Genomic DNA, 22,059 nt, shown 5'->3' with positions numbered 1-22,059 from the left:
TTTTGCATTTTTATTGCATAATGTAAAAAAAGGTTATTGATCACCGCATTTACTTTGCATTGTTTCACCTTACTGACGTACGATTCGTGCGATTTTTCGACAAGGCTTCATAAATCGTCAAAGGATCGGAAGACAACGCTCAAAACGCTGTTTTATTTTATTTTAAATTTATAGCTTAAATGTATTTATAAATTGTGTTTGTACATAGTTGATGTAAATATAAATATTTGTTCCTTTGTAAAGCCGTGATGCCTTATATTGGCGTGTGGACACGCAAATGGTCTGTCACAGCCAACGGGTTGTTCCATTCTCATCTTATAGAGGTGTTAGAATTGATATCTTTCCTTGCCAAATGCTATGTCTAGAGAAAATTTAATTCTGGAAAATTTTCGTTTTATTTTTTTTATTTTCTTCTTCTTTCCCCTTTTTGCATCCTTATCAACAAGAGACGGTGTTACTTATTGTATTGAAATACATTTTCCGAATTGATTATGCAGCCCTCGTGTGTGTGCGTGTGCGCGTGTGTGTCGTGTGTCGTGTGTTATTTTTTTTTTTTGCAGTTATGATTTATTTTCATTGACCAATTTCTGCCGCAAGATGTCGCCCTTCACAAACTATAAAAGCAGGGCACTCAAGCGGCAGCTAGGCCTACTTCAAACCAAAGTATAAAATAGTAAAACAAACGATGATTCACATTGCTTATTTAATGTGTGATGATAATAATGAAACGGATGAACGTAGGGCGTATATGCTTACACATTCAATTAGTTGGCACCCAGAACCTTGGCACAGGCAGCTGAGACCGGCCTGCCCCCCCCTGGTTAACATGCCGTCACTACTTTCCATGTCCCGTGTCGTGTGGTGATTCACTAATATTGCAGCTATAGACGTGGTTCTTAAGGCCTGTGACAACTCGCATGAACACCGTGCGTGTATGCGGGTTTACGCGTACTGGATTCAATCCAGTAGTGTGTGACCCAAGCATCTTTTTATTCACCTGGGACGTGGAAGGAAAACTAAGCTCTCCACCGGTTGTACCCCGGTATGAATCCAATATTGTGGTAACACAGCCCAGATGACACAACGAACATTTTTAAAGACAACAATAAATTGTATCACGTCTTATTATTTATCTGAAGTGCGGTTTATTGAGATGGGGCATTTACAGCAAGCATAATTACTCATTTGAATTACTGAGACACAAGACAAAACAAAACAGTGGTTATAGAAAATAGAGCGAAGTGTTGAGAGAGAGAGAGAGAGAGAGAGAGAGAGAGAGAGAGAGAGAGAGAGAGAGAGAGAGAGAGAGAGAGAGAGAGAGAGAGAGAGAGAGAGAGAGAGAAAATAATAATTAATCCACTGGCACAGGGAGCCCATGGTTGTAGTCCTCATCTGGACCGAGCAGAGGGTGAGTGTTCTTCAGGTCGGCGTACTGCAGTGAACCCTGCAGAGGAGTCACAGAGAACGGTTAACTCGACCGGGAACCAGGGCATCTCGACCGGAGATCAGGGCATCTCTCCCATGATGGGTCGGGAGAATATTCTTGCTAATCACAACAAATGCTTTACTCCTCAGGAGAGGGAGACGAAGAGAGGGAGACGAAGAGAGGGCGACGAAGGCAGGAAGGGAGCGAAGAAGAAAGGGAGTTTTTTTTTATTTCGGTTGTTTATGTCCGATTATTTCTAATAAAGCTCTCGGCGGCTCCCACTCTTCACATCTCTCACATCCCCTATAATCGCAAAAATGCTGTCACTATCATACGGATGAAAACAAAAGTATCTTTTAACTTTTAACGTTTTAAATACTAATTTGATACTTAAACACAGCTGATTGCAATTAGGCGCAATCAAGTTTACAGATTAAATAGGCCTATCTAATTTGTCCACCAGAGGGGGTGGTGTAAAACTAGAGTTGCGTGTATAACTATAGCTGGTGGTGTATAACTGAAGGAGTTGGCGTATAATTGACGGAGGTGGTGTATAACTGGTGGTGTAAAACTATAGCTGGTGGTGTATAACTGAAGGAGGTGGTGTATAACTATAGCTGGTGCTGTATAACTATAGCTGGGGAGCTAGTGTGTTGTTAAGTCGGTCGATATTAAAACTCCCATTCCACCGACCGCGGTCGAGGCAAAGATATTTTAACAGATAGCTGCCAGGAACCGGCTTATTTATACAAACGAAACAAGTGTAATCTCGCCGCTCCAAAACCTCCGTGGACAGAGATAGCGCGCCAGGACTCAAACAGAAACCGCCCTTTTCCCTCCTATTTTGGAGCATGACGTCACGGCTAATTTATGACCCATCACAGTGTCTGACCTCAGATAGACCGGCCGGACGACCCACGCACCTTATATGGTCACGACAGGGGCTGGGGGTAGTGACTCAGGAGGAGGAGGAGGAGGAGGAGGAGGAGAAGCGGGAGGTGGAGGAGGAGGAGGAGGAGGAGGAGGGGGAGGATGAGGAGAAGGAGGAGCGGGAGGTGGAGGAGGAGGAGGAGGAGCGGGAGGTGGAGAAGGAGGTGGAGGGGCAAAGGAGGGGAAGGAGGAGGAGGAGGAGGAGGAGGAGGAGGAGGAGGAGGAGGAGGAGGAGGAGGAGGAGGAGATGTTCAGGAGGGTAATTGAACTGGTTTGATGTAACCAAGCGATAGGGAAGGAAGCCCCAGCCCAAAAGGTCTTTGTTCTTGCCTGGAAACTCTGAGCACCACTTCTCCCCACCCCCCCCCACCCACCCCCTCCACCCTCCGACCCCACCCCCCTCGGCCTGGCGAGAGGCAGGGAGGCCGTGGTCAAGGCTGAACCACAGGAGGAGCAGCGGAGCAATGGAGGGAAACCAACACGAGTCTGGCCACGGGCGAACTCGGTAAAGTACGGGAAAGTCAACTCGATGGTTCTTCCTCCGAGTGTGAATAGCAAGGTCATGTATTGAGCTGTCGTTGAATAAGAAGAAAGAGAGAAGGAATGTATAGAAATAAACATGACTCACGTATTCGTGATCAGCAGCAGCAGCAGCAGCATCAGCGACCACACCTGTAGGACATTATTCTATTATTTAAGAGTTTGCCAAGGGAAGTACCGAAACAACGTTATCGTGCATGCATGTGTGCGTGTATGCGTGTGTGTGCAGACACACGCGCACGCGCGCGTTTTGGCGCCTGTGTGCGTGTACGTCCTGCCTTGCCAACACACAAGTCCACCATGTGATGGAATCCGATTGTGAGCTGGAAAGTTAGACAGTCATTTATCAGCCACCTGACAGACGTGATGACCTGCTGACCGGCTGACCAGCTAGTTCCCTCTTTTTTTCTTCCATTGTTTGACTGCACAGAGGGTGTGTGTTTCACTGTGTAAATACCTGGCCAAGCGTCTGTTATGGCTGGAAATATTGAGCCCCCTTAACGACTTCCCAACCAATCAACGCGTTTGTTGTTTCACTTGGTATCTAGTTCGGGTACTCAATGTTCCATTCCGGCCATGTTGTAGCGTGGAATTCTCCAAACAGGAATTGGCAGCCAGGGCTAACAGGAAATGGTCATCTTTCTATAGCTTCCCTCTGTGTTCTAACGGCAGAAGTGCTGGTGATTTACTCGGTGCGGTGATTCACGGCATTCCAGACGTCAGTAGTATTACAAAGCAACGTGAAACAAAGCTCGGTGAATCCCCGGTCAGGGGATGACACCACGACCACGGAATGAACTTACTGGGAGGAGCGTTCTGGAGCTCGGTGTACACAGTGTCCGTGCCCTTCTTCAGCACCACTGTGGATGAGGGAGAGAAAGACAATTTACCTTAACATCAAAAGGGACAGCACCCTTATCATGGAATTTATTCATTCTTTTTTAATTTATTCGTATTTGTTTTAAGGGCCAACTAGTGATTGTGGAGTAGCTTAGCCGCGGTCCGCGAGAGGGCTTCAAAGGACAACGCGGGCATCACCGAAACCATCAGGAACCCGCTTGGCAATTAGTCCGTCACTTCCTGTTTACACGTCGGCCCCCCTGGAAGCACGGCTGCCATGGCAACCTGCTCACGCTTTAATGAGGGGTCATTAGGGGGCCCCGCCCAGGAAGCCGTGCGGCCGTGGCTTTATCGACAACAAGGAAACGTGGACGAGGAACGAGAGGAACTGGGGTTGGGTAATGCGAGGCGCGGATGTGGGGAGAATAGGAAAGGGAAACGTTGAGGGCCCGAACTCAAGGATCAGATATCAGATATCAGTGTGTGTGTGTGTGTGTGTGTGTGTGTGTGTGTGTGTGTGTGTGTGTGTGTGTGTGTGTGTGTGTGTGTGTGTGTGTGTGTGTGTGTGTGTGTGTGTGTGTGTGTACCTTTGGTGGGGTCTGTCGGCTGGGGGTGCACCACCTCAGTGTACTCTACGTCCGGCTCACGAGACCCCACACTGGCGTCCTCGTCACTGGCTGGGGATCATCATACCCCACATATCAGGTCAGAGACGCCCCCGATCGATCGCTCATCGACCCCAACCCAGCTGAGCTAAAGCTCCATGCAAGTACAGGGTTATGAAACACGCTTGGAAGGAGGGATGCCTATTATTTTAGGTATTTACGATCGATGGTGGGGTCGTCATCGACACCCCATAATCCTATGCTGGGTTTTCTCAGGTGGTAGAGCAGGTTGATTTGTAACCGGGAGGTTTCTAGTTCAATCCCCAGCTCCTCCTAGTCGAGTCGAGGGTTCGAGGTGTCCCTGAGCAAGACACCTCACCCTAACTCCTCCTGACGAGCTGGCTGTCGCCTTGGCATGGTTGAGTCCGCCGTCGGTGTGTGAATGTGTGTATAAAGGATTGTAAATCCCTTTGGATAAAAGCGCCTGCCAAACGCCCTACATGTAAAAGTTGATGTCGTGAGACTGAAGGGTCGTGTGTGTGTGTTCATTCTGCTCCTCACCTGCAGTGGCAGGTCTCACGCTCCACATGCTGCTGGTCGTTCTGTCCTCTGTCACTATGAAACACACACAGAGCCACACATATATTAAGGTCTTTAGAGATCCGCGCGAGTTATATCCCTCGTGTCTCGCCTTAATGTGCAAGACGCAGTGCCAAATAACGATCAAACATAAAGGGCATTGTTTTATCGTAAAGAACTACTTTCTTCTCATGTGCGGTGTATGGGATTCAAAGCAACTAGCATGCTACCGTTAAATATATTAATAAACTTGAATGGTGCTGTTTTGTATGCTGTACTGGTGCATTCACTGAGTATGTCAAATAATACTTTGAGATTTACTCGTCCCTTGTGGATTTAGTTGATTCACTGGGTTCTCTACCGAGTTGTAAAACCCAAGGCTGAGGCGGTTGGCTTTACGGCGAGAGGAAAAAGCCAAAGCCCAGTGTAACAAAAGGCGTGGATGATGTGTTTATTTGGCGTGCCGCAGATATCCCTCTCCGCCTCGTGCACAATGGGCTGTTTGGTCCGTAGCGGCCGAAACAATAAGCGCTGGCGTAAACAATTCTGCAGCCCTCATAGCAGGGCCACATAGAACGACACTGCGCTGCAACTGATTCATTTCCTCCACCTGCTGCATGCATCTAATCTCCCCCCCCCTCCCCCCCTAATGTGTTGTTCAGCTCGATGCCGGCCAATTTAGGATGTTTCGTTGGGTGCGACACATTGTTCGAGTTTGTTATTCTCACTCGTTTTGAGCGTGTGATACAGCTTGATGGAACGTGAGATCAGCGCTGGTTTCTGCTTAGGTTTAAGGTGTTTACCATTTTTTAGCAATACAGAATACGTTTTCCCTGTGTGATCTTCCAACGCCCGAGCAAAATAAAGGGCACCGAAACACTGCGGTAATCAAAACCTACATCTTTATTCTAGCGCGTAGCTTCTCATCAGTATATACACACACAATGCAAAAATATACACACACGTTTCTCTACTGATAGTGGCAAAGTGTATTTACAGTCTTCTATTAGCAACAGTGCACTTCAGATAAATAGATTTGTCGTGACAGAGACAAAGGCAACCGCCCCTAATGAGACAAAAAACACAAAATGGAGGAAGACAGAAAGACACTCGTGCTGACGGCTGAGAGAGCCGGACGCACACCAGACAGCAGACGGAGGAGAGAGGGAGACTGGATTAGGGGAATGAAACTCCTTTTCATTTTGTGTGTCCTCGGACAATAAAAGCCAAGACTCGTCAATAAGCCATTATTTTTTTCTGACACTCCATATTTGGAGTTTTCTTTGTTCTTCCTCGAGTTTCCCTTCAAATGTCAATCTCTCAGATTTAAAAAGAAAAACGTTTTTTTTCGTGGTGTTCTTCCTCCCACTGAAAACATTGTTCTACACTGTTGCCGGGATACTGTAGCTGCTCCTGTTGCTGATGTCAGCAGGCAGTGACGCCACACTATCTCGCGTCCCATTGGTCGCTCTCCCCTCCGTGCCCTCACTGTTCGATGCTGCGTCTGTAAGGTGGAGACGGAGAGGATGAAGACGATGAGGGCGATGAAGGCGATACTTGAAGCTTTAAGGGTCTGCTTGCAACAGCAGCAGGGGTTAGAAGCAAACTAGGCTACGGAGCAGTTATGTGACTTAGGTGAGCATTAGGTGGCTTGAGTAGCTATTAAGGTGCATGCACACTGCCCCAACAAATACCCACACCCAGAATGGTTGGAACGTGGGCCAAAGTTGAACAACACGATTCAAAATGGCCGCCGACAACCCGCCATAACCACCAACTTGTGTGGCACACTGGCCCCATGTTGGAGTTTGTCGGGGCAGTGTGTAAGTACCTTTAACCTTCAGTATGGAATGGTCCAGAACACACTACCATGTCATGCATGGTACCTAAACATGTGATGGATTTAGCTGAGGGACCTGACAACGTCTAGACACTACAGTCGTAACATTAGCGTCACTTTTAGAAAACGGCGTCGGCTGACGATTTCGAACATGAACATGCCATGGCCTCTGAACGAATAACAAAACACATGACGACGGGACGTATTAATAACGATGGGGGCAGATGGCGGTTAGGGGTGACGACATGCAGAGAGGTATTGAAAGCGGGCTACCTGTGGCCGCCGTATGGGCCTCTGTGTCGGGAGCGAGACTCGCGGTTAAAGAGTCATCTGATTTAGAGCCCGAAGGCTTTCTGAGAAACGGTGAGAATAAAGTCATTGTAGGCAAATGGGGGCACAAGGTGGGGGGCGGGGCGGGGGGGAGGTGGTGGTGTGTGGTTTCAAACAAGACAAATATCAAAAGATGTGAAAATCAAAAGCTACATTTCTACTGAGCCTAAGCTATCGTGCAAAGTGTAAAACCATCTTCAATGGCATGAAAAGGAGAGGGATGGCGCCCTGTGGAGCTACTGTGAGCTACGGCGTTCCTTATCGAGTGTCAGGCTAAATGAGAAGCTCTACTTTGCTTTGGAAGGCCAGCGTCTAAGTGGGGGGGGGGGGGGGGGAGGAGGGACAACTCACACGGACAGCTCTGTCGTCACTTCCTTTTTTCCTGAAGGCAGAAGAGAGGAGGAGTTGAGGAAAAGGAGGAAAAAAAAAAGGTGGAAAAACAGAGAAAAAGAGACAGGAGGTGTGAAAAAAACGCGGTTTGCTTTCCGTACATGGTTAGACATGGGGTGCCGGGGTGGAGATGGAGGGGGGGCTGTAGGTCTCTCTACCTCTGCGGGACTTGAAGTGCAGCACGCACAGCAGCGCCGCCACACACAGCACCAGCAAGCAGGAGGCCGCGATCATGCCCTTCTTCCAGAGCGCCAGCCGCACTGGAGAGGGAGGGAGAGGGAGAGACGAGAGGTGAGGAACGGCGGGACAAAGGGGAGGTCGGGGACAATGGAGAGGCATGGCAGTGGAACGAGCTGGACGAACGATCGAATAGGAAGGAAGGGTGAGAGAGACGGAGGCAGAGAGAGGCAGATCAGGCCTGGGATCGGCAAAGACCAAGAAAAACGACAGGGTCGCCGCCGCCCCCCCCCCCCCCCCCCCCCCCCCCCACTAACACACACATTTCAAACCTTTTCCAGGAATCTATTAGGGCCACAAGTTGGCTCCAGAGTGCTGACACAGAATCGTCCCGTAAAATGGGTGGGATCAAACTGTTGGTGGCTTTATCACAGCGTACGGATGGTAAAGTATGACCCATGACAAGAACTTATTTGACGAAAAAGAAAGCATTTTATTTATTTTCATTACTGAGCAGAAGCACCTTTGAAGGGTCTTGAACTTCAAGGTGTATATGTGGAACATGCAATTCTTCTTTTCCAAAAGAAGACCCTTGACTTTTGGTGCCTCCTCAGCCATCGCAGGAAGCCTCAGTAGAGTCTCTTCAGTAGATCATCTTGGTGCTGTGGAAGGTGCCGTCCTTCGGAGGAGACGTAAAACCGAGGTCCTGACTCACTGAGGTCATAAAAGATCCCAGGGCACTTATCGCAAAGAGTAGGGGTTTCCCCGGTGTCCTGGCCCAACCAGGCTCATTCAATCTGGCCCCCTAATCATCCTCCTGTATAATTGGCTGACTCCTTAATTCCCTCACTCTCCACCTCAAGCTGGTGTGTGGTGAGCGTTCTGGCGCTGATTGGCTATCGTGCATCACCCAAGTAGGTGCTACACACTGGTGGTGGTGAGTGAGGTCCCCCCCTCTTCGCTCTAAGCACTTTGAGTTTCCAGAAAATAAAAGCGCTGTATAAATTCAATGAATTATTAATTATTATTAGAGGATCTTCAAGTGAGGTCCCCTCGAAAACGAGATGGTTCATCTCAAGGGGTTTCCTCTGAATACATTTGAAATTAGAACCTATTCAATAGGGCCTATTCAGTAAAACCCCTTTAGTAGATCCCCTTCAATAGAGCCTATTCAGTAGATCCTATTCAGTAGATCCCCTTCAGTAGATCCTCTTCAGTAGATCCTATTCAGTAGATCCTATTCAGTAGATCCTCTTCAGTAGATCCTCTTCAGTAGATCCTCTTCAGTAGATCCTATTCAGTAGATCCTCTTCAGTAGAGCCTCTTCAGTAGATCCTATTCAGTAGATCCTCTTCAGTAGATCCTCTTCAGTAGATCCTATTCAGTAGAGCCTCTTCAGTAGATCCTCTTCAGTAGATCCTCTTCAGTAGATCCTCTTCAGTAGATCCTCTTCAGTAGATCCTCTTCAGTAGATCCTCTTCAGTAGAGCCTCTTCAGTAGATCCTATTCAGTAGATCCTATTCAGTAGATCCTATTCAGTAGATCCTCTTCAGTAGATCCTATTCAGTAGATCCTCTTCAGTAGATCCTCTTCAGTAGATCCTATTCAGTAGATCCTCTTCAGTAGATCCTATTCAGTAGATCCCCTTCAGTAGATCCCCTTCAGTAGATCCTCTTCAGTAGATCCTCTTCAGGGCGCCTTTCTCTGAACCCAAATGTTAGATGAATATGTTTCACCCTCATGCTCTGATTAATCCCACTCCCCGCTTTTAAGAATTGCGTAGTTTTTCCTTTTTCATGAATTACATTTTTATAGTTGTACTGAAAAGGGAATAATCTTGACATGACATGGATTATCCGATCTGAAATGGCAATCTTCTTGCCGACTGACGACGTCTGCTCAGGCTAACACTGACCCACGAGCGAATGGGTTAGTAGGCAGATGGTAATAGTGTTGTGCTCAAACCGAATGCAAACAAGTATCTTTGTGGATACTTGGAAGGGAAATAAATCCCCATGCACTTCAGCCTAAAGATGTCCTCAAATCCTCCCCCCCCCCCCCCCCCCCCCCCCCCCCCCCCTGTATATGTTTTACGGATGTGCGTGATTCATGTGGGCCACCATCCGGAATTCCGGAGTAATCAGGAAAAAAATCACATACCTGATAGATACAGAGATATACAGAGATGAAGGAAAGAGAGAGACAGAAAGACATACAGATAAGGGGGGGAGAGAGAGAGAGAGAGAGAGAGAGAGAGAGAGAGAGAGAGAGAGAGAGAGAGAGAGAGAGAGAGAGAGAGAGAGAGAGAGAGAGAGAAAGACATACAGATAAGGGGGGGAGAGAGAGAGAGAGAGAGAGAGAGGGGGAGAGACAGAGAGAGAGAGACAGAGACAGAGAGAGAGAGAGAGAAGGGAGAGAGAGAGAGAGAGAGAGAGAGAGAGAGAGAGAGAGAGAGAGAGAGAGAGAGAGAGAGAGAGAGAGAGAGAGAGAGAGACAGAGAGACAGATACAGAGAGAGAGAGAGAGAGAGAGACACAGAAAGAGAGAGAGAGAGAGAGAGAGAGAGACAGAGAGAGAGAGAGAGAGAGAGGAAGGAGGATACATCGTGGGGAAACGAAGGAGAGACGGAGGTCATGCTACAAAACAAAACCAGGGCAGATGCTTCCTTTCCACAACGCTGGAGGGTTTTTCCCCCTGAAGTTGTACACCCAAATTCTCGGCAATAGTCATTATTTGTTACTGGACCAAAGGACAACGCTAGCTACAGAATGTCTCCACTGGCTCCCCAACACATGTTTACCATCTCTGACGCCAGGTTCACGCCACACTGGTTAAATGTAAAACATCTTTTGGCCGTTTTCCACATTTCCAAAAGTTGATACAGAAATGTGGTATTTACTTCAGAAAACAAACACTGCATAAATGTGAGGTGACCCAGAAATCAGAGGAAGGCTACAGCGATCTGAGCATGCATATCCGAGTCGGGAAATCATGGACTGAAACTGATTAAAAATGCTATCGTGGACTTAAAAACACTTTGCACACAAAAACAAAGATTTCACCCCTATTCACCAGAGTGTGTGTGTGGACATGGCCTAAGACCCACTCCCTGCCTCATTTCCCTCCCACGGTGCAGAGAGAAAGAGAGAGAGAGATACAGCAAGATAGAGAGGGGAGGGAGAGAGAGACAGAGAGAGAAAGCAAGAGAGAGAGAGGGGAGAGAGAGAGAGACAGCAAGAGAGACAGCAAGAGAGAGAGAGGAGGGACATAGAGAGGGAGGAGAGACAGAGAGAGGCAGCAAGAGAAAGCGAGAGACAGCAGGATAGCAAGGGGAAATAGAGAGGGAGGAGAGAGAGAGCGAGAGAGACAGCACGAGAGAGAGAAATCAAGAGAGAGCGCGAGAGACAGCGAGATAGAGCTAAGCAGCTTGGTTGACAGACTTGTACGGACAGACGGACGGACGGACGGGGGTGGCGCCACGTGTCATAAAAAACGCCCACAGGCAGCTCACCCTCGATGAGCACCGTCTGGCTGCGCACCGGGTTGCGGGCGTGGTTCACGGCCTCGCAGTAGTACGAGCCGCTGTGGTCGCGGCTCACGGCGTGGATCCGGTGCGCCATGCTGCGCCCGTTGGCGGTCCCGGCGAACAGCAGCTGGGCGCCGCCGTCCTTGCGGTACCACTTGAAGGTGACCGGGGGCGTGCCCGTCACCCCGCAGATCAGGATGAGGGCGTCGCCCTCGGAGACGTCCCAGGGCGCGGGCAGGGCCGTCAGGGTGGCGTTGGAGAGGGGGACTGGGACGGGTCAGGGGGGGGGGGGGGCATAGATTAGACAGGGAAGCTGTTTTGTTTTTAAGCTAAGGTTTTAAGCTTGTAACAGCCTACCGCAACTGCCAGTCATTTTCTGAACCCATTGCGTCCCGTTTGTGTTATTTATTAAATCAATTCAGTAGTAGGCTGTGTGTGCGTGCGTGTGTGCGTGTGTGCGTGTGTGTTCAGCCTTCTACTTTACAACCTTTTACTTTACTTTATGACAGCATGGATGTGCAGATGTATGTGACACAAAATAATACAAAAATCTAAAATACACGTAAAAGCCGTCTCTTTGACCCCCCCACTCCCTGCCTTGCCCCCTGCAGTCACCCATGACTAGGGGTGGGAATCAAAGGGTACCGCGCAATACGATACGATACGCAATACATGGCCCACGACAATATTAACATACAGCGATTCTGCGATAATCATTATATTGGGAGATAATCCTGTAACGAAACATCACAATATATGTCTAACCTAACCTTGAACACAAAATGACCACGAAAAGGTAAAGTTCTGGATTTCTGTCTTTATTCATAGTCCAAACTGAGTTTTTTAAGTTACTCATCTTTAAAATGAATAAATAAAATAAAAAATATATACAAAGCCGGTATGAAAAGAAACTGATTCTGAAAAAAAGTATAAATGATGTCGAAATTTTTTTTTGATTTAATTGAAGACAGAAGTGTGTTGATTTTATAAACGTTTGAATGAAGGTTAACGGTTTGGAATTGACCAAGTTACGAAATCTGAAGTAGTTGAAGCGTCAGAGAATAGGGCGCACACGAAGAAGGGCGACAATATAGTGCCTTATGGATATTTTCTCCCACTCGATACAGGTTCTGCAATGATTTGGTTATTCACGGTCCAAACTGAGTTTTTCAGTTACTCATCTTAAAAAAAAAAAGATATTCGGCGGCAGTCTATCGATTCTCGAGTCGCCACAAAGAAGGGCGACGGTATATCGCTGCATCGATAGTATGACCCCCCCCCCTACCTATGACGCTGGCGTTGAGTCTCGGGCTGAGCTCCCCTTCGTTGTTGGGTTTGTTGGCCGCCTCACACATGTAGAGTTTGATGTCGTCGGACTCCTGGATGGTGGCGGTGAACAGGGCTTGCTGGTAGGGCGTGCTGACCGTGGTCACGTTCAGGGGCTCGTACTTCCTGAACAGGGTGTAGTTGATGGGCAAGCTGCCCCCCTCCGACAGACAGCGGATCTGGAAGGGCCGTCCCAGAATGACTTGCTCCACCACGGTGATACTGGGTCGCACCACGGACACTGTGTTTGGAGGAGGGAGGAGGCGAAAGGAGGAAAGGGAAGGAAGGAGGAGTGAAGGGAAGGAGGGACGAACACTTGACGTTATGGATTTTGCCACGAAGCAAGGCACTTTCGGTCCTTTAAGTCGCAAATTGAGGACATTTCAATTTGTAGCCTAGAATAACAAGGGCATCTCTGTGCTGATTGACGGTGATATCAATAATGATATTAATTTAATCACAACCTTACTACAAGTAAAAATGACAGGCCGGCCAATGGCTCTCTCTGTGTATCTGATTAGCGGACTCATCCCCCAACCCCTCCCATCACGTCTTAATCATTTAACAAAATAATCGAATTATAAAAATGACTAAGACCCAGCTCGGCTGGGTCTTAGTCATTTTTATAATTTGATTATTTTGCCCCTGAGGCTTTTATCAGGAAATGATTAAGAAAAACACGCGCTCGCGCTCGCTCGCTCTCGCTCTCTCTCTCTCAAACTGTTGAATAAACTAAATCTCCGAAGGTCATCCCGATCCCAGCTCCACGTCACTGCCTTCATTCGATTGGCTGAATCTCCCATCCTGACCCCCCTCCCAACCCCCACCCCCCCCCCCGTTGCACCGTCGACCGAGCCGCAGCAGCACCCACCCTTGGGCCGGACCAGCAGCGCCTGGCTGTGCTTGGTGATGCCCCTGGCCGTGGCGGTGCAGGTGTAGCTGAGGGGGTGGGGCGGGGCCCTGACTGAGAAGCGCCCAGCGCCCAGCTCCGTGGTCGGCGGGCCCTTTGAGTCCAGGGCGTAGGAGATGTCCTCGGAGGTCAGCCTCCTGGCCACCAGCACCGCGCTGCTGCAGGTCAGCACCATCCTGTCCCCCGCGAAGACCTCGGCGAGGGACACGCTCAGCCTGGGCACCGAGAACAGCTCTGGGACATACCAATGAGTGGGAATGAGGGGGGTGAAGTGAACAGCTCTGGGACATACCAATGAGTGGGAATGAGGGGGGTGAAGTGAACAGCTCTGGGACATACCAATGAGTGGGAATGAGGGGGGTGAAGTGAACAGCTCTGGGACATACCAATGAGTGGGAATGAGGGGGGTGAAATGAACAGCTCTGGAACATACCAATGAGTGGAATCAGGGGGGTGAAATGAACAGCTCTGGGACATACCAATGAGTGGGAATGAGGGGGGTGAACAGCTCTGGGACATACCAATGAGTGGGAATGAGGGGGTGAAATTAACATCTCTGGGACATACCAATGAGTGGGAATTAGGGGGGTGAAATGAACAGCTCTGGGACATACCAATGAGTGGGAATGAGGGGGGTGAAACGAACAGCTCTGGAGCATACCAATGAGTGGAATGAGGGGGGTGAAATGAACAGCTCTGGGACATACCAATGAGTGGGAATGAGGGGGGTGAACAGCTCTGGGACATACCAATGAGTGGAATGAGGGGGGTGATATGAAGAGCTATGGAACATACCAATCAGTAGGAAGGAAGGGGTGATGGGGGGGAGCAACTCTTGGACAGACCAATGAGTGGGAATTAGGGGAGATATGAACAGGTCTGGGACATAGCCCTCAGTAAGAAGGATGGGGGTGTGATATGAAAAGCTCGTACATTTTCATTGTACATGACAAGGACACTTGCTGTGAAACACATGGTTATAACAGACACACGCAGTTATGACAGGCGCACACACACACACACACACACACACACACACACACACACACACACACACACACACACACACACACACACACACACACACACACACACACACACACACACACACACACACACGTTGAAAACAGTCACTCACCGATCACAGAAATGTTCTTGGTAGCCTTCTTCGGAACGTTCCCCACTTCGAAGCTGCACTCTATCTCCCCGGATTCCTTAGCGGTGATGCTGCTGTTGACGTGGTCGACTCCGCTGCCGAGCAGCTGGGTGCCGTGGGTGAGGAGCAGAAGGAGGCCACCCGGGATGTTGGAGTTTCCCTCTGGCCTGCAGGAGACGCTCAGCTGGTCCCCCTCGAATACCTCCGCCACCGGGCGGATCTCCAGCAGCGGCCTGAAGGACAGCTCTGTGGACAGAGACGGAGCAAGGAGTCAGAGAGGTCTTTGTCCGGCTACATTTACAGCTACATGCAGGGCATTCAGCAGACGCTTTAATCCAGAGCGACTTAAAATAAGTACATTTGTCAGAAGAAGGTGTAAAAATATATCGCTGTCAGTACAGTACAGTTGTTCATAGAACTAAGCGCCAAAATCGCTAGGTTAACCCATTAGGTGCACACAACAAAGTTAGCTAGGATGAGCTGCTACACTACCAAGTAATATCACTAAGTACGACACACGATAAGTGCGTACATTAAGTGTCAGGACGTACAACATACAATAAGTGCGTAGGTTGGGTGGGAGGTGGTGGCTGTGCAGGGTCTAGGTGGCTAAGGGGGGCGTTGGGGAATGGGGAGGATAATATTTTGGATTGATGTTTGCAATGTGGAAAGTGTGTTGATGTCTTATTGATTGGTGTTAAATCTCTACAATTTTATTCAATTGTATATCCCTTCATCAGGGGTGCAGTCTGAAAGGGGCTAACAGGCCATATATTTATGATCCCTCTGACCCTAGCCCCTAGAGGGCAAGAAAGAACTACATACATACATACTGGCAAAACATTTAAACATAACTCGGCTAAAGCACTAGAGAGTACTAGGGCAGTGATTCTCCACTGAAGGGAATTCTGAGTGGGTCTCAGAGCATGTGCCAAACCTCAGGTAAACCATAGAAAGAAGCCTGTGAATCAATTAATATCTCAATGTTAATTCAGGTATTAATGGCTTACTATCTAAATGAGTTCAGCCCCATTCGTGGCAGCCGTTTGTCCCCTCCATGTCTTTAACAGTACGTGACGGTATTGCTGATTTCTGCGATATTGGTAAATGCATTGATTTATTTCAGGGTTGTGACTTAAGGACTGATGACACTCCAGTCTAGACCAGTGCGGCTAGACCCCTTGAGCACAGAGGTATTACAGGATTACGTGTCATGCTGATACAAGCTCAATCTCCTTTAATTCACCTTTATTAACCATGACTTTATTAACCACAGCTACATAAATCCTGGCCAAACATAACCCCATTTAAGTACCTTGAGTACGATAAAAACAAATAAGTTACAAAGATACACTGATCAAATCCTCCTCGGTCAAAGCCAAGATAAACCCGGCGGTATTGATTCAACCTGTGATGCATTGCGCGGACGGCCCGGTATCTGGGTTTAAAACCACATCAACAACAACACGTGGTCAGAAACTATTTTAATCTTCGGTGGGGTCGTCTTTTCGAGCTAGCTTTGACTCAGAGAGTGGTAAATGGTCAACACCCGGTTGGTCAGAGACACAAGGTCAACAAGCTTGCGTTATGGAGGTGGTTTGTGAAGCATCTATTGAACACAGGTGAGAATTCAGTTTATATTGGAAGTGGGCGGAATGGCAAATAAGCCACGCCTACATGTTTTAATTTACCAAGGGTAAACCTTCGTTCTGTCTTGGCTTGGGGCGGAAAGGGCAAAGAGGCCATGTTTGTAGTGTCTGACTTGTGGAGAAGCCTTCATAACTTGCATTAGCAATACATAGTGGACCACGGAGGTACTGTGGGGCAGGATAAAGCTTAGACATAATAATGACATCTCACGCTACACTGGGATGTAGTTAATGACAGAGGCAGAGACCTACCCCTGGAGACAGAGACCTACCCCTGGAGACAGAGACCTACCCCTGACCAAGACAGAGACCTACCCCTGACCGAGACCTACCCCTGACAGAGACAGAGACCTACCCCTGACAGAGGCCTACCCCTGACGGAGACAGAGACCTACCCCTGACAGAGTCAGAGACCTACCCCTGACGGAGACCGTGACGGTGTTGCTCTTGTTGGACTTGGTGGATCCGGGCGCGAGCATCACGGTGTAATCGCAGTGGACCTGGCGCACGCCGCCACCGTTGAAGCGCAGCTGGGCGTCCGCCCGGTTGGACCGGGCGGGTTGGTCCTGCATCTCCCGGCCGTCCACGTAGAAGTAGAAGAAGAAGGCGCCCGTCTCATCCGGCGCGCTGCAGCTTGCCGTCAGCTCCTCGCCCTCGCTCAGCGTCGACCTGCTCAGCTGGAGGAGCGGCACTGAGACGCCTGGAGGGGGGGGGGGGGGTGAGAAACACAACAGGTTCTGGGTTTTGATCCCCGAAGTCTGATGCTAGGCCATCTGCAGGCATCCAGAAGCAAGAGGCACCAATCAAACGATAAATGGATTGCATTTATACCGTGCCTTTCTAACCAGGGACCATTCATCCGTTCATGCACACATTGACACTCCGACAGCGGCGTCAACCATGCAGGGCGACAGGCAGCTAGTCGATAGCACTTACGGTTCGGTGTCTTGCTCAGGGCCACCGTGGCACTCGAACTAGCAACCTCCCGGTTACAAGTCAACCCGCTCCACCTCCTGGGCCAGAGGCTGCCCCACTAATCCCTACCTATTGCTTAATCACCTGCGTTTGCACTTCATGCATGCCAATGACTAAATTCGTTTTATTCCCCCCCCCCCCCCAGATGAGGAGACCATAGTAGCGGCACTGTGTATTCCTTAAGCAGAATACTGCCTCTTTCAGTTTGCTTCCCCTTATTAACGCGATAAACAGGGACTGACGGGGAACATCCCGCGGGCCCAGAGCGAGTGGAGTGCAGCTGCCCTGTTTAACGGCTCGTTAGCAGACGCGCCCAATAATTGGCACCAGAATCACTCGGACTCTGAATAATAATGGGCCATTTTTAAAACAAACAATGGCCGCCGAGGTTCATCAATTTCCCGCCATCGTGTGTGCAACAACCTTATCGCAACACACCTGGAAGCGAGCCAGAACACCGCAACGCCTCTGAGGAAGATAAGCGAAGTGCTCCCATGAAGACTGTTGCTGTTTGTATTATTTTATCTTTTAACTTGCTCTTTTGACTACCCAATAAAATACTCTGTGCGCTAACTACTAGTAATTATTTTTCATTTGCATAATTATAAGATATATATTTATAGATATAGACTTATATTTATTTGTAGATAAACATTTGGATGTTTGTATCTCTCATTTGTGTTTACATTCCTCTATTCTTTTGAATTCTTTGAAAAAAAACATGTTGAAACTATTTCAGTAACTACTCTTTTTTAACGCTGTATAATGATTTAAAAAAAGACCCCCCTACCTGTTACCGTGAGCTTGCTGGTGTCACTGTTCTCCCCCTGTCCGTCGATCTCCACCCGGCACTTGTACTTCCCCGTGTTGGAGTAGCGGACGTGCAGCAGCGGATAGGCCAGCTCCGAGCTGGCGCTCTTCTTGGTGAAGACCTTGGTGCCGTCCTTGTAGAAGGTGTAAACGGGGACGTGCGTCAGGGTTCCCGAGGAGCTGACGCCCGCCCGGCACCACAGTGTGGCGTTGGCGTCTCGCAGGAGGTCGGTGGCCGGCTCGATGGTCAGCGTCACGCTTCTTAACTTGAACAAAGCTGGAGCGACAGGGGCAGGTCAAAGAGATATGAGGCGCGGTTAGTCTGTTTGTCAGGGAGATCAAATCAAGGTTTTCTCAGATTTCTCTCTGGGAATAATCCTCTGAGTCCTTGACAGATATATGATGTTAATAGATCATCAACAACATAGTTATCTATGCCTTTTTATCACTGTGACTGAAATAAGTTCCCAATTTAGAGAAAAAAGGGGTCAAATGCTTTTTGCCAATAATCCTGTGAGTCCATCCACTTTGAGAATGTGACTTTCTAAATGACATTTCTTATTATTTATATACAGTATATATGAAAGAAATTATGGCCATAATAATGTAATAAATGTGTGAAATAACAAGGCAGTTCATTGAGCAAAAAATCACAAATCAAAACAGATATATTGGATGGAGTCACAAGGTGTAAGAAGCAAAATGTGTATATGCTGCTTGTCTGGAAAGCTTGCTATAATATCTAATGCTATCCAAACTCCTTCTTGATAGACCTGAAGATAGATCGAGATGGATCAAACTAACCAATGACGGGGAACATATTTTTGATTTGAGGCTGCTACACCACTGGCTAATGTGGTATTGACAACACATACCAAAGTGGAACATCCTCCATCATACTATGACTACCTGATTCCCCAATCCGTCAATACTGAAGCTCTGTGTTCCCCATGAATATCATTGCGCACCAATCAACTACTGGCTCAGGGAGGTGGGCAGTGGGATCAGCCAACCTAATGGACTTTTCCTTTGGGGTAAATATTCCCATTAAGGACACACAGAGGGAGTTGAACCCTCACCCCTTTGGCTGATTGACATCTGTACCAAGCGGTGGGCCGTGCTGCTTCTATGTTCTGAGCAGTCAGATCTGAGTTTGTGATGGATATCAATATGCAGAGAGAGAGACTGCCAGTGAGAATCCTAGTCTGTCAGAGTGTGTTTCCGGCTGCCACGATAAGCAGGAATAGAAACTAAAACTAGAAAGGAAAAATGAGGAACAGATTTGTACGAAACAGGATTAGCGCGACATGTGATCTTTTTTTGAAGCTATGACCTTACACTCAGATCTCAAAAAGTACACATAAGTGATTATTGTTTTAGAGGTCTGACTTTAATCTCAGAGTTCTGACGTTAAACTCAGAGCTCAAAACAAATTCACAAGTGGCCCAAATCCTCCTACGTAGATTTGGAATGATGTCTTTCCACATCTTATACTGGTATGCGTTCCATAAGATAAACTCGTCTGAAAGCGCACATTCCTTCATCTTCCTACGAGATCAGGAACACACGCAAGGGAATGCAGATAGGGAACTGAGACACTGTGGGGCCGAGCGTGGGAGAACTCAAACAAGCAGGCAGGGGACACTGTATCTGTGCATCAATGTCACGCCGTCCCTGCTCCCCCTAGACCCCCCAGGCCTGCCTACTGACAGCCCTCAGCTCTGCCTGCACCCCCCAGGCCTGACTAAACTCCCCAGGTCTGACGACATCCCCCACCGCCGCCTACACCCTCCAGCCCTCTCTACACCCTCCAGCCCTCTCTACCCCCCCCCGACCCCGCGACGGCCCCCAGTGCTGGAGAGAGCGTCGGCATGCCTCAGAAGCCCGATGGGAAGGGGTGGGGTGTGTGTGTGTGTGTGGGTGGTGTTATTCCCCGGAGAGCTCCTAATACACAAGCCGGCCGCCGGACAAGTGGAAGGAAAAGGAAAGCAGAAGCAAGGGAAAGGCACTTTATAGAACAAACAAGGTTCTCTCGGGGCCTGGGGTTATTTATGAGAAAACCGTCTCTGGCAGCACTGGCACCCCACCCAGACGCTTAGCCACCCCGCCCAGACTGTTAGTCGGGGAGCGACGCTGATGAGGAACACACCATGTCCGGACAGGGTGGGGGTTAGAGGCGTGGTCCCCAACCTGTCTGTCTGTCTGTCTGTCTGTCTGTCTGTCTGTCTGTCTGTCTGTCTGCCTGTGATGGGGCCATAGCCCAGATTAGTGCTGTGGTCCCCTACCTGTCTGTCTGTCTGTCTGTCTGTCTGTCTGTCTGTCTGTCTGTCTGTGATGGGGCCATAGCCCAGATTAGTGGCATGGTCCCCAACCTGTCTGTCTGTCTGTCTGTCTGTCTGTCTGTCTGTCTGTGTCTGTCTGTGATGGGGCCATAGCCCAGATTAGTGCTGTGGTCCCCAACCTGTCTGTCTGTCTGTCTGTCTGTCTGTCTGTGATGGGGTCCTAACCCAGGTTATCGGCGTTGCCCCCAACCTGTCTGTCTGTCTGTGTCTGTCTGTCTGTGATGGGGCCATAGCCCAGATTAGTGGCATGGTCCCCAACCTGTCTGTCTGTCTGTCTGTCTGTCCATCTGTCTGTCTGTCTGTCTGTCTGTCTGTCTGTCCGTCCGTCCGTGATGGGGCCATAGCCCAGATTAGTGCTGTGGTCCCCAACCTGTCTGTCTGTCTGTCTGTGATGGGGTCCTAACCCAGATTAGTGGTGTGGTCCCCAACCTGTCTGTCTGTCTGTCTGTTTGTCTGTGATGGGGCCCTCACCCTCACCCTCACCCCTCACCCCACTCCTCAATGAAAGCTTGACGCAACAACGAAGGTTTGCCAAAGGACACAGTGACAAACGACAGAATGCCTTTTTGTTACCATCGAGGGGGTTTCTAGGACAAATAACGGGGAAAAAATGTAATGAAAAATTAATGAATTAATAATGACATCATTAATGACTGTTTTCAGTCTCGGGTGATTCAGGTCCGTCCCAAACCGACTGAATCACAGTATAGTATAAACCCCGCTCAAAGCAGAAGCCTCTCTCCTCTACTGAGACGTGAAGAACGAAGCGAGCGATCGCCATGGCAGCAGTGACAGTACTCCTGTTTCTGCGTCGACTGTTACTCCTGTTTTTCCACAGCCCTTGCCCAATTCCGAACCTCCCGCTCCAGAACAAAGTTCCCCATGAGAGCGAGGCGTGGGACACCTCCGACAGGACGGTTCCCAAAACCTTGCCGCATATTTCCTTCATGGTGCCAGCCCCCCCGCCAGCACACAACAACACTGATAAGACGCCTGGATTCTGAATCCACATCCCAGATGGAACAAATGTTCAACAACAGGTATGACTAAGAATGTCAGAAAAGCACGTACAAGATTATACCCCTTGGGGAACATTAATTTAGCAACCAAAACAAAGCTACAGAGAGTATCGTTCTGCGAAGTTTTAGGTGTCATTGGCCAATTTTTGTGTTTTCTAAATCCTCTCATCTTTTTCCATAAGCATTCCTTAAAGACAGTGAAGACTACATCACAGCATACTCACGGGTCTGAGCTCCCACCAGGGTCCCTGAACGCAATGGACACCCATGGACCAGCAGCACCAGGGGGGGGGAGAGAGAGAGCGGGGGGGGAGATAGAAACAGGTTAATGACCGATCCGCCAAACCCAAGAGAGTATCCAAGACGAGCTCCGCGCACACGGGGGGTCTCTTACAGCAGGAGAAGAGCAGTAAGAGGGGTCCCATCCTGGATGAAGGGGTGGTCGGATGGCCTTCCACGGGCTGCTCTGCCAGCCCGGGGTGGAGAGGATGGGTCGATGGGAGCGCGCCGTCTGATTCCGCGGGGGGCTGGCTAGTGGCGTGGCGTGGGCGGAGGGGTCCTGGTGCACTCTGGGCTGGGTGGATGTGAAGTGGCCCAAGGCTGCGAGGCGCCCAGTAGTGGTGCAGGGGGGGGGGGGGGGGGGGGGGGGGGGTCTGGAGGCGCTTATCACCGTCGGCAGCAGTACTGTTC

At 49.1% G+C, this 22,059-nt stretch overlaps 1 protein-coding gene across 18 annotated transcripts; it reads right to left on the bottom strand.

The window, feature by feature from the left end:
• Window positions 1–1,118: 1,118 nt before the first annotated feature.
• Window positions 1,119–22,001, bottom strand: pecam1b (platelet and endothelial cell adhesion molecule 1b). Of its 18 annotated transcripts, XM_030351693.1 has the most exons (16): window positions 21,764–22,001; window positions 21,594–21,617; window positions 17,989–18,285; window positions 16,642–16,923; window positions 14,557–14,820; window positions 13,380–13,652; window positions 12,468–12,749; window positions 11,168–11,449; window positions 7,639–7,740; window positions 7,442–7,472; window positions 7,034–7,113; window positions 4,903–4,956; window positions 4,324–4,413; window positions 3,700–3,756; window positions 2,985–3,028; window positions 1,123–1,444 (listed from the first exon to the last, which is right to left on the bottom strand). In XM_030351693.1, exons 1-16 carry the CDS (start codon window positions 21,792–21,794, stop codon window positions 1,352–1,354), a joined length of 2,286 nt encoding a protein of 761 aa, XP_030207553.1. In that variant the 5' UTR covers window positions 21,795–22,001; the 3' UTR covers window positions 1,123–1,351. The 18 variants fall into 18 exon arrangements, 15 of the variants coding, with proteins under 15 accessions (XP_030207559.1, XP_030207553.1, XP_030207554.1 ...); XM_030351694.1 differs by lacking the exon at window positions 4,324–4,413; XR_003976193.1 differs by lacking the exon at window positions 7,034–7,113 and having other exon boundaries at window positions 1,393–1,444; window positions 21,764–21,999.
• Window positions 22,002–22,059: the final 58 nt, after the last annotated feature.

This window comes from Gadus morhua, chromosome 3 (assembly GCF_902167405.1).
Source record: "Gadus morhua chromosome 3, gadMor3.0, whole genome shotgun sequence".
NCBI classification, from domain to species: domain Eukaryota; kingdom Metazoa; phylum Chordata; class Actinopteri; order Gadiformes; family Gadidae; genus Gadus; species Gadus morhua.
Note: the sequence above shows the minus strand (reverse complement) of the source record. Positions and strands in the feature narration are given on the sequence as shown.

Coding starts and splice junctions, on each gene's coding strand:
- pecam1b (XM_030351693.1), bottom strand. CDS start 21,794: ATGGGACCCCTCTTACTGCTCTTCTCCTGCT. Junction 4,414..4,902: donor CGTGAGACCTGCCACTGCAG/GTGAGGAGCAGA, acceptor GATGATCCCCAG/CCAGTGACGAGGACGCCAGT. Junction 1,445..2,984: donor CTGCTGCTGATCACGAATAC/GTGAGTCATGTT, acceptor ACTCCTCTGCAG/GGTTCACTGCAGTACGCCGA.